The sequence below is a fragment of the Chiloscyllium plagiosum genome, chromosome 28, assembly GCF_004010195.1.
Source record: "Chiloscyllium plagiosum isolate BGI_BamShark_2017 chromosome 28, ASM401019v2, whole genome shotgun sequence".
In the NCBI taxonomy this organism is placed as follows: Eukaryota; Metazoa; Chordata; class Chondrichthyes; order Orectolobiformes; family Hemiscylliidae; genus Chiloscyllium; species Chiloscyllium plagiosum.
In genome coordinates, this window is record NC_057737.1 from 17046128 (window position 1) to 17062641 (window position 16514).

Sequence of the window (16514 nt, forward strand, 5' to 3'; positions counted from 1 at the left end):
CAATGATATTAAACAATTATTTGATCTCTTACAGATGTGATAAAGAGGAGACTCAGCAGGTTTAGCAAGAGGAGGAAAAAAAGGCCACTGTACAAAAAGAAATCTATTTCACCTTATGATGTTCTTTCAAGTGACAACAGTGACTGATGCGACCAAAGATATTTTTTAAGCACTACAGTTCCATTAGATGGGCTAACATCAATGGACATCAGTGCAAACACTTCCCTCAATTATGAGGTGAATCTACAGCTGTGCAAAGCAGAAGATGACAGAAATTTTATATTTTACTAAATGTTTGTGGCATTACTTTTTTTAAATCTGTAAATCATGTATTGTTAAACTTAATTATTGAAGACTGTACAGATTCTTGTTTCATAACTCCTGTAATATAAAGCACAAATTTACACAGGCACTGCCTGTATATTCTAAGTAAACCTGATGGACAAATGATACTGCAATTAATAGCAAACCTCAAATCAGTCCCTTTCTGAACACGCAATGCGAAAGATATTCCCATCATTTCTTTCTGTAACTCATTGATGATTTTGGGTCTTTTGCTTGGATTGAAGGTTAAAAAAACTTCTAAAATTAATTTCTAAGGCATTATAAAATGAATTGCTAAGTTGCATCACCACGTTCTGCATAAAAAAAACTCAAATTTATTTGGTCTTAACTGCTAAAATGTAACTAAACTTAGATAAGATAAAAAGGATTAGAAGGAAATGGGGCAACTGTGTAGGGAGAGTCTCAAACACCAGCATGATCTAGATTTTGTGGTGGGATAATATCCAATTTTAAGAGCTGGTGAGACCCACTCTAGTCAGGTTAGTGTAGAATCAATTCGATTTTCCTGCTCCTCGGATGCTGCCTGAACTGCTGTGCTTTTCCAGCACCACTCTAACCTAGACTCTGGTTTCCAGAATCTGCAGTCATTGTTTTTACCTAGAATCAATTCCCACTTGTTTCAGTACCTGACAACCTTGAGAACACTTATTATAAGTAACTTGCTAGGGAACAGAGACATTATTGTAGCAAAAGATGTTTTTATGATAAGGCATAAACTAGATTTTTTTCTGTGTGCGCCATTCAAAGATTAATGACTGAGCCAACTGACTAGCTGGTCATGTGCAAATTCTGAAATGTGCAGAGTCTTCAAAAGCTACAAGATTAAACACACAACCCTTTAAATTCCTGACAGTCTTTACCAGTAATGGAATCATTTTTGCCATAAACCATTACCTCAGTCACTTCCTGCAAATATCATTAGGTTATGAACCAATTATTTAGAAAGGATTGTGATTTCACCTCAGTACTTACGGTTGTATCATCGAGTTTGATGGAGCAACTGGGTCAAACACAGTCATCTAAGGAAAAGATTTAAAGTGGTAATCAGAGATTCTGCTGCCCAGAATTTTGTTTTATACTCATTTTTACCATCTGCTAAATGATTTCTCCTTGTACTTAAAAACAAACACCAGATCTCATTTTTCTGATGGAAAGTCTCCAGAAAATCAGGTTTTACATATCAAGCTTTGCAACTCAGGTTGGGCACACAAGAAAATATCATCACTCCATTAAAGAATCTTTATCTGCAAGATAGATTTCTGTTTGTAAAGTGAAAAATTATTTTTATATGATAGTATGTGAAGGGCTAAATTAAAAGCTCCAGTGGGGAGAGAGTAATCTTATGGGATTTTAACAACAGGGCAGAATAACAATACTAATAGTTGTGCAATCTTCTTTAGATTTCCAAGATGAGTGTAGCATTTTGTGTTAGACAAACCTAATTGGAAGTAGGATTCACCAAGTACATTTAAATATGCAGTGATTTGACAGTTTACTACAGAGTAGCATTAGACAAATGTTGCTGTGTGTCAGACATGATTCATTTTCAGCCATACCCTTGTATGCCTCTTGTCTGACAAGTATAAATAATACAAATCTAAGGACAATGAAAGGTTGGAAACACTTCCTGCAGTTATACACACGTTTGTTAGAAGCAAAAGTCAATTATTGCTGTAAATATAAATGAATAGGAGAGTGGTTAATCATTCATGTGTGTAAAAACTTCCAATTATTGGGAAGTCTTACGTAAACTTTGGTACTTTGGGAGCAATGTGTGTAAAGTTCATAGGATTTGTCGTCAGATGATATGGACACATCAAACCATGTTTCTTAGTGATCTAAAAGTCTCAGATGAAATGTTTTCAAATAAAACATTAGTAATTTTCATGTAATATGATTTTTCAGAAATTAAAATTTGAGTTTACTTTATGAAATTGTTCTTTTCTAATATTTAATCATAAATTTCGAGTTTTATGGTAGACAAATCTTTGAAAAGATACCCATTGAATGGTTTCCCTTTTCCATATTGTTCATGGCAGTCAGGTTTCAGTACTTTTTCATTTTCTAAATACTACCCAAGTAGTATTTAGGTTAGCACTGCTGCCTCACAGCGCCAGAGACCCGGGTTCAATTCCCGCCTCAGGCGACTGACTGTGTGGAGTTTGCACATTCTCCCCGTGTCTGCGTGGGTTTCCTCCGGGTGCTCCGGTTTCCTCCCACAGTCCAAAGATGTGCAGGTCAGGTGAATTGGCCATGCTAAATTGCCTGTAGTGTTAGGTAAGGGGTAAATGTAGGGGTATGGGTGGGTTTCGCTTCGGCGGGTCGGTGTGGACTTGTTGGGCCGAAGGGCCTGTTTCCACACTGTAATCTAATCTAATCTAATCTAATCTAATGCCTTGAAGAAGTTTTGATGTGAGAGAACAGAAGAAACTGAAAGGGTAGATACAGACAAATATATCTAAGAGATCTCACCTAGTGGAACAGGGAGAAGGCAAAACAAAAAGGTGGAGAAACTCAGCAGATCTGGCAGCATCTGTGGAGAAAGGAACAGAGTTAACATCTCAAGTATGAATACAGTCTTCAACATAAGCTCAGAAGGCAGGTCTCTTTTAGTTTCAAAGCAGAGAATTTTGGATAGAGAGCTGTGAACTCAAAGCATACTGATCTCTGAGTCAGAATCAATTTTTGGCGACAGTAGCCCACCAAGCAGAAGTTAAAATCAAATGCCTGACTTTTGCACAGTCATACATTACAGCTTTATGATGGTAGCTGTGTTACAAAGTTAAAAATAAATCAGCTCAGGGGTTGAACACTGCTACATAACTTTAAAGACATATAACAACAGTGAACTGCCTACGATGAAGTTACATTGAAAGGTTCAGGATATTCAGACTGCATCCCATTAGCTTCTGCTAACTGGATGGCATTCTACTTTTCCCACTCCCAATGGCCTATCAAAACAAAACTTCTAACTATATTTGGAGAATTGGAGAGCTTAGAAAAGGATAGTAGTGACAGATAAATGATTAAAATGTACTAAGAATATTTGCATGATTCCAAAAACAGCTTATACATTTACAAACCGGGCAAGAGAAAGAAGAGATGAATGGAAATGGTAAGGTGAATCTATTTCTACAAACCATTGCATTGCTAATAGATATACAAGTTTAGGACAAATGCTTGTCTTTGACCACAAATATTGGCTTGGACTTAAGAGCAAATTTCACATCCTGCATTATTGAAATGTAGGCGACGGAATCCTGGAGAGATAAGTGTTGTGATGCATTACACCAAAGGGCTATATTAGTGTGCCAGAGGTGAGTGAACTTGATGGCCATTGAAAATGGTCTCAAAGAGTCTAAGCAAAATTAAAAGGTCAATAGGAATTGGGGAAATCTCTCCCTGATTGAAGTCATCTAGCACAAAAGATGGTCTTGATTGTTGGAAGCCAGTCATCTCAGTTGCAGAATTTCATTGAAAGATTCCCACAGGATAGTATCCTACACTCCATCATTTTCAGCCACTTCATCAATGACTTGCCCACTATCATGGGAATGTTTGTCGATTGCAATGTGTTCCATATCATTCAGGACTCCTCACAATGTGACCTTATGCAGCAGGATCTGGCTGATGACCATTTTCAAACAAGAAAGAATCGTCTCATGACTTTCAATAGCATGATCATTGCTGAATCCCCAGAACTGACTGGAAACTGAACTGGATAGGCCATATCAATACCATGGCTCTACAATCAGATAAGCAACTGGGAATTTTGCAGTACTCCCATTCTGCATCCCTAAAGTCTGTCCGCCATCTACTAAGCACAAGTTAAGAATGTGATAGTATAGGGTCAACATTAAACACAACCAAGCAGTCAATTTTCTTTGCACCCTGTCCACCACTAGCACATAGTGGCAGTAGTGTGCACCATTTATAAGCTACACTGCAATAACATGACAAAGTTCCTTTGATTGTGTCTTACAAGTCTGCAATTTCTACTATCTTGAAGGATTCGAACATCAGGCACATAGGATCACAGCACTGACTAGCTCCCCACAGTCACACTAACTTAAGGCTACTTCACTGTCTGGGCAAAACCCTGGAGATCCCTCCATAGTGGTGCATGATAGTAGCAGTGAGAGGAGATTTAGCACTTCCTTCTCAAGGTGACTAGTGTTGGGAAATAAATGTTGGCTTTTTCAGAGCAAATAGCAGAAGAAACTGCAAAAGACCAAGTTATGCAAATAATAAAATGCATAAAATTTTCAAAATATAGTTCTGTACTTAAAAAAAAAACACACACAGGCTTCTATCATTATACCAGTGCCAGCTTTCGTTCAGTGGTTACCTGAGTCAGATGCTTGCGGGTTCAAGTGTAACTTCAGTTCTGAAGTGCCTAACCCTAGATGGACAATTATAATCCCAAGAGGATGTCACACTGTAGGGGCCACTTTTTCAAATGAAATGTTAAACCAAAGGACCTATCAAACTGTAGAGACAGACATATGAGATGACAGTAAAATTCTCTCTCAAACATCACAGGCAGGTTCTGTTTATTTTCTTATTGTTGCTTGTGAAATCCTGTACACACACTGGTGGCTGTGTTTGCCTATTTATTTTTAAAAGTACCGAATTGACTATGCAGAGACTTCGGAAGTCATGAAAACAATAGTATGCAAGGCTTTCCTCTCTTCTATGATATTGTATAAAGTTTGACTAGGTGACTTAGCCAGATAATGCTGACAAACTAACACTTAAATCAATAATCCTCATCATTATTTGTTGAAATAGTGTGGCTTCTTGAGGTGAAGAGCAAATGCACAAGAAATTGCAAATATCTAAATATTGATGTGCAAGTTGTGCCACTCCACTGCAAGCTTCTCAAAAATTGCATTTTGGTTATCTATGTAACCACTGAAAAGCAACAAATTTTGTAACATTGCTCCATTTGCATAGCTGACAGAATGTAAGCTCACACAGAAAGCTATGCCACATCATTTCAAGTGTTAAGTGACCATTTAATGGCGCAATTGACTTTGTCAGTGAAAGCCATTAGATGTGTGAAGTCTTACTCCTTCAGGTATTAATTGATGCTGGAAATTTTAAAACATTAAACTATTTTTTTGAAAGAAAATTTCCTTTGTTTTTCAGCTTGCATTGCCGGTAACTTCGTGGGCAATAAAAAGTGTCTTGAACTGAAGCGTAGAAGGCCAAATCAACAACACAACAGTTGCAGTCAGATGCTCTGGTATAGCAAAATCTGGCTAATTAGCATATGTTATTATATTTTCATGTAACAATTACAGGATCAAATTAATATGTTAGTTAACATTCAAATTTCAACTCCACATCTAATACAAAAATTAGAAAACCAACTAGCCATGATATTTAAATAACTCCACTTTAGTAGACATTTATGTATCTAAGTGTCCATTTAAACTATTAGAATCAAGTGCAAGCGTACAATCAAATTCTCAAATAGCTCTTCACAATCCAGGATTTTTTAAAGAGAGATTTCTTCATTCCAATAAAAGTGACCTAAAGTTTTAGATTCTTTACTCAAACTTAATTATTTCTCAACATAAATACTTAGATTAATCTAAGATGCATATATAATTAACATATATTTAGTAATGCTCCATATTTTAAATGTACTTTTGTTTGAACATTGTTTAATTTATCAAGAAATCAATACACAAGCATTGTGCACAACAGAATATATTTATTTCAATACAAATGTACAATAGATGAGTTTACAAGGAAGCCCACCACCACATTCCTACTACCAGCTACAATAAGAGTGCATTTCTAAATGGAATTAGTTACAATTAGCATTCATTGCACAACATAAACAATAAGCAGGTCAGTGACTGTCCTTGTTAAATATAACTTTTAGCACTCAACTGTCCAAAAGTGCATGCTTAATACCAATTGTTTGAGATATCAGACATTTGGATTTAAGAAAAAAAACATTTTGTACCACACACTGGGGATTAGTCATAGAATATATAAAATGAGAATGGGTTACAAAGCTGGACCCCAAAGGGGTCACTTCAAAAGGCATTCTAAAACTGTGCGGAATACAGTGTATAAACATCTGAACCCAGAGGATTAGACTGTAACTGAACTCACTAAGGTATTGATTTCTTTCAAAATATATACAACCTTGTTTTGGTAAATGTAAAATTATACTTTAAAATTGTTATTGATAGAGTCCCAGTGCCTCAGAAACATGTGCTGCAATATTACAAGTAGGAATTAACCACCTCCATGATGTTCCTGTATGTTACTTGAAAGTAACTTGAAAGAAATTATATGGAAACTCAATCCATTGGTATATACTTTTCTCATACCATTGTCAAGATGAAATACTGATTATAAAACAGGCTTACATGTAAAACATTGATGAATGATCAATATTAATACAGCACACATTCCCTTTAGATGCCTTCTGATGTAATCACTGGTCTCATTTGAATACCCTTTATGGCAATCCAGCTATTACAGCATTGAGAAAATGTGTTATTTTTTTCCAGGATTACAGATTGTCTTAACCACAAGTTGTACTTGAATGTGTATAACTTAATTAATACATTCTTCATTCCCAGAATTCAGATACAATATTGAATCTACTGTTCAATCTTTGTCCAACCCTTCCAGGCAGTACCCTCACGTCACATGCCCTGCAACCCCACTTCCCCACCCACCCCCAATAAAAAGTGTTAGCTGTGGGATTAGGGGAGGGAATTCCAAGGCAGAAATACAGTGAATCAGCTCAGTTAGTGTGAAATGGAAATTTCGTACAATATGTATGAGTTATTAGTTACTATTTGAACCTACAAATCGCATTATGTTGTTAGCTTGCTTCCTTTACAAAATATATCTTTGCTGAGTGAAATTTGTATGCTCTTGGAGTTTGCCTAGATTCGGAGCTACTGCAAATCCTTGTAAAGTGATGTCAGTGAGTATATTAAATCACTACTTTCCTCAGTGAGATAAAGAGTTTTGCTGCATATGATTCAAATCTTATCTAAAAGGTTGCAGAGTTATTCATCTGAACAACAGACAAATTTCACATATCCCTGCAGGCATAATGCATCAATACTAGACAGGTCAAAGGAAATGAGTGAATGACATCAATGACAAGAAACTATATTTAACCTATTTTAAATAGGTTTTGATTTTGTTAGTTTACAGAAGATTTGTTTTTTTTTGAAGAGAGGTTGCTTTGATATTTGCAGCTTCAGTCAAAGTCTGACTCATCTGTACTTCACTACAATCTTAGCCTGGATGATTAAAGTTTGCCTGTGTAGTCTGTAGTGGTGGATGCAATACTGGCAACTTACTACTTGCATAGCGTCCCAGTTCAACAAGGAACAAGTGAATCTATGTTACTTAATCCAATCTGGAGACTGTGACAATGAAAATTTATGATGCCGAGATGTGACTGGAGAGGGTGGACTTATTCAGCAATGGATGCACCAGAGGGTGTGTGGTGCTTACAAATTAGATGCAAAATTTGTTTCTTCCACTAGTGTTAACTGCCTATTTTACAACTTGATAGTAATATTTTACCCTTTTTACAAAAACAAATTAACAGAATGGGTTAATGAATTTTAAATCCTAACATTCTGGAATAAAGCCAAAAGTTTATATGAAACTTTCATGTCAAAATTCAGCATTTCATGACTTTTGTTGTAAACAAGATTTCATCCTTACAGAATTACAAAGAAACTGATTGGTTTGAAGATAATGCTGTACAAAATGTCAGCTGTCCATAGCAGCATTACAAATTAAGAGAGTTTCAAAAGGGCAATGAAAAGTATTTGAGAGGCTATAGCATTTGATCTTTTTCTTTGCTATTTGCAAAATTTCTGGCAGTGTATTTCACACAAACTAACAAAAAGCTGTCACACGAAAATGAACCTTGCCATTTAATGTGTAATTTAATACCATCCCTGGTCATTCTAAACAGTTCTTTATAAATGCCTTTGGTCACTGTCTAAATACTATTGCATTATGTCAAATTAACTAGACATTTGAAAAGGTACAGAGAAAAAAAACATTTAATTCCCTCTGACTGTACTGTATACAGTCCCTGCCTGTAATTTGCCTTGCAAAACCTATTTCAAAATTTGATATTTTTTCCAATGAATCAACATTTTTGTAGCATATCATAGTGTTTCAATGAATGTATGAAAAAAAAATCAACACATTTTACAATGTCAGCACATCAGTCAGTACTTTGATGAGCATTTTATCAAATAAAGAACAAGTAAAAAGATTTACAATGCGTCCATGTTCGTTTAACAAAGGACTTTGTCTCTTACACTTGGGATAAGCTGAATTCAATGACTGAATCTGCCCAGTGCCATGAACGTAGTGGTTTTGATTACTCCAGTTACATCATTGACTTGTAAGATTAGAATGATAAACAGTCTTTTTGTTTAACATTATTAAACTATGCACATTTACTTATATTTTATATACAAACAGCACCCCAATACTGTATGCCCAGAACATCAGTTAAGGCTTGAAACATTTTTTCAAAAGCTGTGCAAGTTGTGCATACCTCATACTAGAAGAATCTCATTTGTCCAAATTTCTTTCAATCTACAGAATCCTTCCCCAAGTACCATTCCTTTCAATCAATTTTCCAGCATTTGAAATAAATTGCAATGTAGCATCACAATCTGACTTCCATCTCCCTATACTGGAATAGATCAATTTTCATTGACATTTTGTCTTCAAAACATGATTTTTGTTCAGTTCACAAAATAAACATTGTAACTTTAACTACTTTGCTTTTAAAATTTTCTTATTGGTAATTTTCCCACTACACCAAGCCCCACAGCTTGCAAAATAAATGGCAATAAAGTTAACATAAGGGTGCTGAAGTTATTAATTAACAACAATTCACAAGCCTGCATTCCCCAAATTATTCAGCAATTAAAACTTTTGCAGTTACTATCCAGTTCCCCTTTCACTGTACAGTATCAAATGCCAAGCTAGTGCAAGACAAATGCTGGAGGTGCTGTTTATTCCTTGTGAAATATTTTTTCCCAGGAAACAAATAGATGGCCATTTAATTTCTATAAATAAAATGAAACAATGGATCATCTTACTCCAATAATCGGAACAAGTGTCAAAAAAATCAGGTTCAAGTCTTGTACAGTAATGGCCCATCTTCTCTACTCACTTTAGGGATGATGATCTTCAGAAGGCTGAAACAATAAAGAATGCTGGAAACTGAAAATGCCCCCAACATTCTGTGCCCAAAGGTAATATGAAGCCATGTGCTGAAGGACTGTTGCTGCACGCATCAGTCACTTTAATACAGCCCAAGAAAATTTTGACATACGCTGGATATTAGAGGACCATGTTTAAATTTTTAAACAATGGAGAACGCCCAACACAACCATTAGCTACAGTCAAATAGCATTCTCAATTATTGTACAGTAACTGTACTTTAGTAAACTATCAATAAAAATTGCACACTACACAAAGTCATTATCCTCGAACTGTTCAATGTGAAAAATGGGCACTACTAAAGCAAAGCGTGAAGACTACATTATAATGGGATGCAACTGTTTAACAAGATTCAACTGTTATAAGGCACACAATGCACAAAGATGCAATGGTACTGATGGTTGCCAGTTACAGTCACAGGTTCACAGTATTCTATACAAAAAAGGCACCCCACTACTTGTATTTTTTCTAATGGTTTTCAGAACATCTATTGTTCTTCAGCCTCTGGTGATGGCAAAATGAATCAGTGAATAACCCACTGACAATCCGTATTAAACTCAGGTGGTCACATACAAGAACTATCAGCAATTTTCAAGTGGCTTTACTTGCAGTTCTTTTTCATATAACAATTACTGAATGCATGAAGCCTTTGTGGCACTGAAATTTCACATCATAGTGTTCACCAATAATGTAAGACTTGGTACTTTTGCAAAACAACTTATTTGTAGAAGAGTCAAAAATTCCAGTGTAACATAACCCGACGATCAAGTAAATATTCACATCTTGCTGAAACATCAGAAGTCGAAGAATATCGGCTATCACCACAATGCGACTTTTTGTTATGGCCGCGTCAATATACAGTGGTAACAATTCTGATTAACTATTATTGGCGAGTTCTACCACAAAATTGGAAGTTTAAACTTTCATCTATCCTGAAAGCCGAAATAATCTATGGCAGAAAAAAGATCCATGTTACTTGAATCAGAATATTTACAGGGATTTCAGTTTGCTTTCGAAGAAAGTTGCATGTTTTAATCTCCCAAATGTACTCCAAAAACGGAATGTGAACGAAGTGTTTTATCATTGTTTTTTCTCACGGGTTGTTATGGTAACCAGTTGCTTGGCGGCCTTAGCAATATCGTAGGCACACTGGATGACTTGCTGCGTGAGCAACTGGATGTCAACCGGTGCACCAGGCTCTGGCGGAATGGTTTTCCTGCACTCACATTGCAATCGGAAGGCACTCGCATTTAGCAACCTCAAAGAGCATCGGACTGTGTCCAGGGCAGGCTTCTGTTCATTTAAGGAAAAAAAAACCACACGTTAGAAAACTCTGCAGTGTAGTACCAACAGTAGCTTCACTGCTTTAGGTTTACAATCTGAAACATCCCTCATTGTGTCAGAACAAATTACCTGTTTCTTACATTTAACATAAGCTGAATTTAACTGCTGAATGTATCTCACGCTGTCAGTGGTTTTATTTCAGTTAATTACTTAAATTATGAAATTACAGATTGATCAGACACGAGATATTTTGAATTTAACGTTATTTAGCCACATTTACCAGTTTTATTCATAATAAACAAAATAGATCGAGCACTCATACCCACCCAAGCTCCCCATTTAGTTATCTTTAGTAGCAGCAACCTGTTCACTTTGAGTTCTCCAGTGCAGCCATTGATGGTGCTGCCTCTATCAGGACAAACCAATCTTGAAGAGGAGACTTCAAACAGGCACCAAGCCCTTCTCCTGCATACATTAAGAGACCAATGTCTGCTGCAGGTGGGATTAAAGAATGCTTGATGTTTATTCATACCCAAAATGGTGTTCAGCACTCTTCTGGTCAGAAATGTGTGCCTGCTCCCTGGCCACTGTATTGAGTCTTTTGAACAGCCACTCTGTGATTGAAGACCTCATCCCTGCTACAATCTCCTATGCACCTTGCATACACTGCAGCTGCTCCTTCTACCAAATGGAAAGCTGATCAGGTAACAGAAATAAGATGCCTTGCAGTTAATTCTAGAACAATGTTAGGAAAATCCATTTTTTGGGGTTTCCAGGCATCTTTCCCTTCTGTTGCTTTATCTCTTCACAAAAAATTGATCCATTCTGACTAACTTAGCAACAGCAGACCAGAATTTCATAACTAAGGTTATTCAACTGTTTCTCAATCAGGTGAATTCTAATTGAAAGTTACCTTTGGAAAGAGAGAAGCCATTTCAGTGACTGCGGAGTGAATCTTTTCAGAACATGGAACAAAACTGGCAATAAAATTGATAGATTAAGAATCATTCTATAATCAAAATAGTTAGACAGTAACATGTCAAAATAATTTTATAACTATTATATTAATTATATTATAATTCTATTTCTACAAACGCATAGGTACAGAAATCTCAGTAGCATCAGAGGATCAAAATAATACACTGGTCAGGAGAACAAAAAGGGAAATAATTAAAAGAACTAAAACTAAACTGAATTGAACGGTTTAGTGATGGTTTTTTAAACTAGGCAAAGAGGCAGTGAGGCAGAGGGCACAGGATAGATAGTACCTGCAGCCTGAAGCATACTGCTAAAACAAGCATTAACTAATAACCAAAGGAAGAGAGCAGGTGTCACTAAGAAAATGTGTGGCAGGAAAGCAAGGAAGAACAGTAACTAAAAAGGTAGAATTGGACAAGTTTAAGCTTTCCAGGGATGATAACCAATTGAACTAAGGACTAGGCTTAGACTTTGACGATAACCAGTAGGTGAAGAGAAATCTTTTCAGGTGAAGCTTTGACAGAGTTGAAGCCTATTGAAGACTAAGGTAGGAAGGCCAACCAGAGGACTTAAAAAAAAAAGACATCAGGACAATGAAGGAACAAGACTATGGGTAGAGGCTGGCAATATTAAAGATGCAAAAGAAAACGGTCAATGGGTGGACCTAGAGACAAGGAGGTTTAAAGTGAGTAATGCATTTCAGTTCCAGATTTCCTAATCCAATCTTAAGTAAATCAAAGAGGTTACTGAAATAAAGGTCAGAGACATGAAGTCAAAACCAAATGCATCAGTTTTGGCAATACTAAAATGGAGGAAAGTTTGGCCTAACAGATTTGGATAGATGACTGAAGAATGTAGAAGCAGTCTCTGAATCAGTGGAAGACAGAGTTGTAGAGCTGGTGATTTTGAGGACACAAGAAGCTAGTTCCTTGATTCCTGATGAACTTGCATAAGGATTTCAAATAAGGATGAGATCAACAATGTATACGTGATCCATCAGGAGGTTACTTTGAAAGTTGCAAAACCATTAGAGGGAAAGAGAAACTTGCCTTGTGAAAGTTATGAGCACAACCAGCTAAGACCAGTGTCAAAGACAGTTGGAGAGAGATTCTTAGAGTGTGCAGTAACATCAAAGCAGCAGAAAGTTTTTGAAGGGTTTGAGAGAGACAAAGAGCTACAGATACTTATACATTTGAAAATATGGTCAATGATACAAGTGGTGCAGAAGCCAGAAGGGAAGTCTTGATTTAGGAGTGTATGGATATTAGCTGGAGACTGCTAAGTTAATTTGCTTCTGTTTGGTTATCTAGCAGGGAGAGTTGATTCAAGATTCTCAAACATGGTTTTAAAATATTTTTTATATGCCATGTTAAAATAGAAGTAAAATCATGCACCCTCAAAACTGCAGGATTATTTCATTTGTCTGGTAGCTAGTATAGTCAAATAACAGCTTTTTTCAATATAGTCTTTAATAATTTGTAAGGTTACTCATAGTGTGCATCTTGCACCATTGAAAGTAGTTTTAAAGGATTTCCAGACCAACCTTTCATGTTTACACTCCTGGGCAGCTCGAAGAAGCTCCTGGATGTTTTTCGTGACCTGCTCTGTTTTAAGGATTACATCCTCTGTACTGGGAAGGCTTGGATCTAATTCTCCCTCATGTTCATCATATTCTAGGTGGAAGTCATCATCCCTTCCCATCTTCCCATCAGCGATTCTAAGAAGATAAATGGAGGCTGAACATGAACACAGTATAGCAGAACAGCAACCAGAATTGTGTCTAGAGTGACTTTTCAGCGCACTACTTCGTGCATATAGAAATCAGATGCCTGAGTGTGTATTACAAAGGCTGTAACTAGATTGAGGGTTCAGATCATTTCATAAATGGCAATGAGTTGCCTGAACCCCAAAAAGCCTCGGCTATAGCATTCAATAGATGGTGGTTGCAAGCTGTTGGGTGAGCGAGTACATACTTGAACAAGTGTCAATGATCAGAGACTTCTGGATACCTCAGTTTAAATTTCAGAAGGCTGCAATAGGTGTGAAGAAATTCATCTTCAAATTTATACTTGCCTTCATCAGTCACGAACTGGTAGAAGCTAGAATTTCCAGAAAATAATCAATTACTTTTCATCTTGTAATTGAACACAAAAGCAGCATAGTCACTGTGTAAAGTAACTTTCAACACTTCAGGCGTGCAAAAACAGTGTATGATTACTTAGTTGGTAATTATGTCTGTACAATAAATATAACAAAACATTCCAATAATATAAAGACTGTTGAAAGTCCTCAGACGATGCTGAAGCCCAGTCTGAGTAGCAACAGTACAATTTATAAAATTCCTAAACTAAGACTGCACCTGTATCATTTATGCAGAAAGAACATTTGAACAATCTGTAGATATTATAGAAGTTAGGACAACTCTAAGTAAATAAATGCATGAAGTGCACAGTCTACTCCTGCTCTGCTTGTATGTTCACAGTTCAAATTTAGTTCAAACATATGCTGCTTATAGCATCTAACAGCTGAGAGAATGTGATGATCCTTGGTATCATTGGGCTTTGATGAAGCAACAGAGAGAATAATCTAAATTTTAAAAATTCGTTAGTGACAGAATGTTTTCATGTGACTCTTGGTTGAATGTGTGTTCTTGTGGATACATAGGCTTTCTGCAGCCTACCTGGCATAATCACAAATGAAAGCAAGCTCTTGCGAAGAGTTATTATTTATTTGCTGATAGAACATGGATGTCACTGGCAAGACTAACTTTTATCATTCATCTCGATTTCTCTTCAAGAAGGTGGCAGCAAGCTGCTGCCTTAAACCATTGCACCATGCACTGTTAAGGAAGGGAGCTTACTCCTCAGGCAATAATGGAATGAATCACAACCTTCAATAAAAAGAACATTGGTGACAGAAATACTAAGACACCAAGTTATTCTACAGGTCACTTCAGTATATTTTAAAAATATAAAAATTAAATTTTCAAACTTAAGCTTGGGGGGGTGTTGATAACACAACATAAACTAGATTTCCTATTGCTTTTCTCCACAATGATATCAGAAGACAGGCATGTAAAACTGCTCCCCCTTCTATGTCTTATTTGATGCTGTTCTCCAGAATTAAAATATTGAAAATAGGTGTTTATTTTAAGAGCTACACGGTTAAAAGCATAACAGAGACATACAGAAACAATTGTGAAAACAGAAGCAATATTCATTTGTCTTATCCACTTGAAGATCATCATGGCATGATCCCAATCCTACAGAGACAGAATTGTGCAGGAAGAACAGGAAAATCAATTTAGAGTGGATTTCGGAAATAGTTGTGAAACGTACACATCACAGAAATGCTGCTATGCTGAGTATTATTAAATCAAAACCATTTATAAGGCTCCAATCAGGATTTACTCACCCTAGTGGCAGCTCACTTGTCTGGGTATTGTCATAGTCACTGTCTGTTCCACTACCACGTTTGTCCAGTTTGGATACCTATAATTGGAAATGAAATGTGAGTATGCAACATGATGTGCTGATGCCACAGGTCTTATTATTAGAGCAAATACTCCTGAGTACTCATTATAAGAACATGACAGGCAGATAAATTGGAGAGATTAGCCTAATTCCCATTGATAAACATGAAAATATTTGAGAATAACTGCCAAATCAAACTTGTTATTCAGTGATTGAAGTATATCTTCATAATTCTGCATGCTCATTATGAAGTAGTTGAGGAATAATTGGGAGATGGTGGTGTGATGCAAATTGCATTGAAATTTGTAATTCAGAAGAACAGATTAATGTTCTGTGGGCCATGGGTTCAGTTCTCACCACAATAGCTGGTGTGGAATTTCAATTCAAACAAATCTGGAATTAATAGCTAGTCAAAAGCAATGGTGAAACTATCAAAGGTTGTCACAAACATCACTATTGTTCTTCAGGGAAGAAACTGCCTAGGGTGGCCAAAATGTGACACTGGACCTACAGGAAAACGACTCTGAACTTCCCTCTGAAATGGCCTAGAGAGCCGCATAATTCAAGGGCAATTGGAGAAGGACAACAAATGCAAGCCTTGTCAGTGACATACACATCCCATGAAAGAACAAAGAAAAAGAACAAATTTATTCTGCTCAAAATGTGCAGTTAAATAGAGTCATAGAGATGTACAGCATGGAAACAGATTATTCGGTCCAACCCGTCCATGCCGACCAGATATCCCATACCAATCTAGTCCCACCTGACAGCGCCCGGCCCATATCCCTCCAAACACTTCCCATTCATAGTAGAGGGCCCAGCACCGATCCTTGTGGCACTCCACTGGTCACAGGCCTCCAGTCTGAAAAACAACCCTCCACCACCATCCTCTGTCTTCTACCTTTGAGCTAGTTCTGTATCCAAATGGCTACTTCTCCCTGGATTCCATGAGATATAACCTTGCTAATCAATCTCCCATGGGGAACCTTGTCGAACGCCTTACTGAAGTCCATATAGATCACATCTACTGCTCTGCCCTCATCAATCTTCTTTATTATTTCTTCAAAAAACTCAATCAAGTTTGAGAGACATGATTTCCCATGCACAAAGCCATGTTGACTATCCCGAATCAGTCCTTGCCTTTCCAAATACATGTACATCCTGTCCCTCAGGATTCCCTCCAAC

General features: G+C 36.8%; 2 protein-coding genes across 2 annotated transcripts in view; one reads left to right on the forward strand and one right to left on the reverse strand.

Annotated features, from left to right (window-relative positions):
• tp53i13 (tumor protein p53 inducible protein 13) overlaps positions 1–2237 on the forward strand; it is a 42732-nt gene extending 40495 nt beyond the window's left edge. The window contains exon 9 of the mRNA XM_043718408.1: positions 35–2237. Within this exon, the coding sequence (XP_043574343.1) occupies positions 35–147 (113 nt within the window). The 3' untranslated portion in view covers positions 148–2237. The remainder of the gene's footprint in view (positions 1–34) is intronic.
• Positions 2238–6047: 3810 nt separating this feature from the next.
• git1 (G protein-coupled receptor kinase interacting ArfGAP 1) overlaps positions 6048–16514 on the reverse strand; it is a 218084-nt gene continuing 207617 nt past the window's right edge. The window contains exons 19-22 of the mRNA XM_043718410.1: positions 15271–15347; positions 13400–13573; positions 11792–11855; positions 6048–10887 (exon numbers count right to left, since the gene is read on the reverse strand). Coding sequence (XP_043574345.1) covers positions 10675–10887; positions 11792–11855; positions 13400–13573; positions 15271–15347 — 528 coding nt within the window. The 3' untranslated portion in view covers positions 6048–10674. The remainder of the gene's footprint in view (positions 10888–11791; positions 11856–13399; positions 13574–15270; positions 15348–16514) is intronic.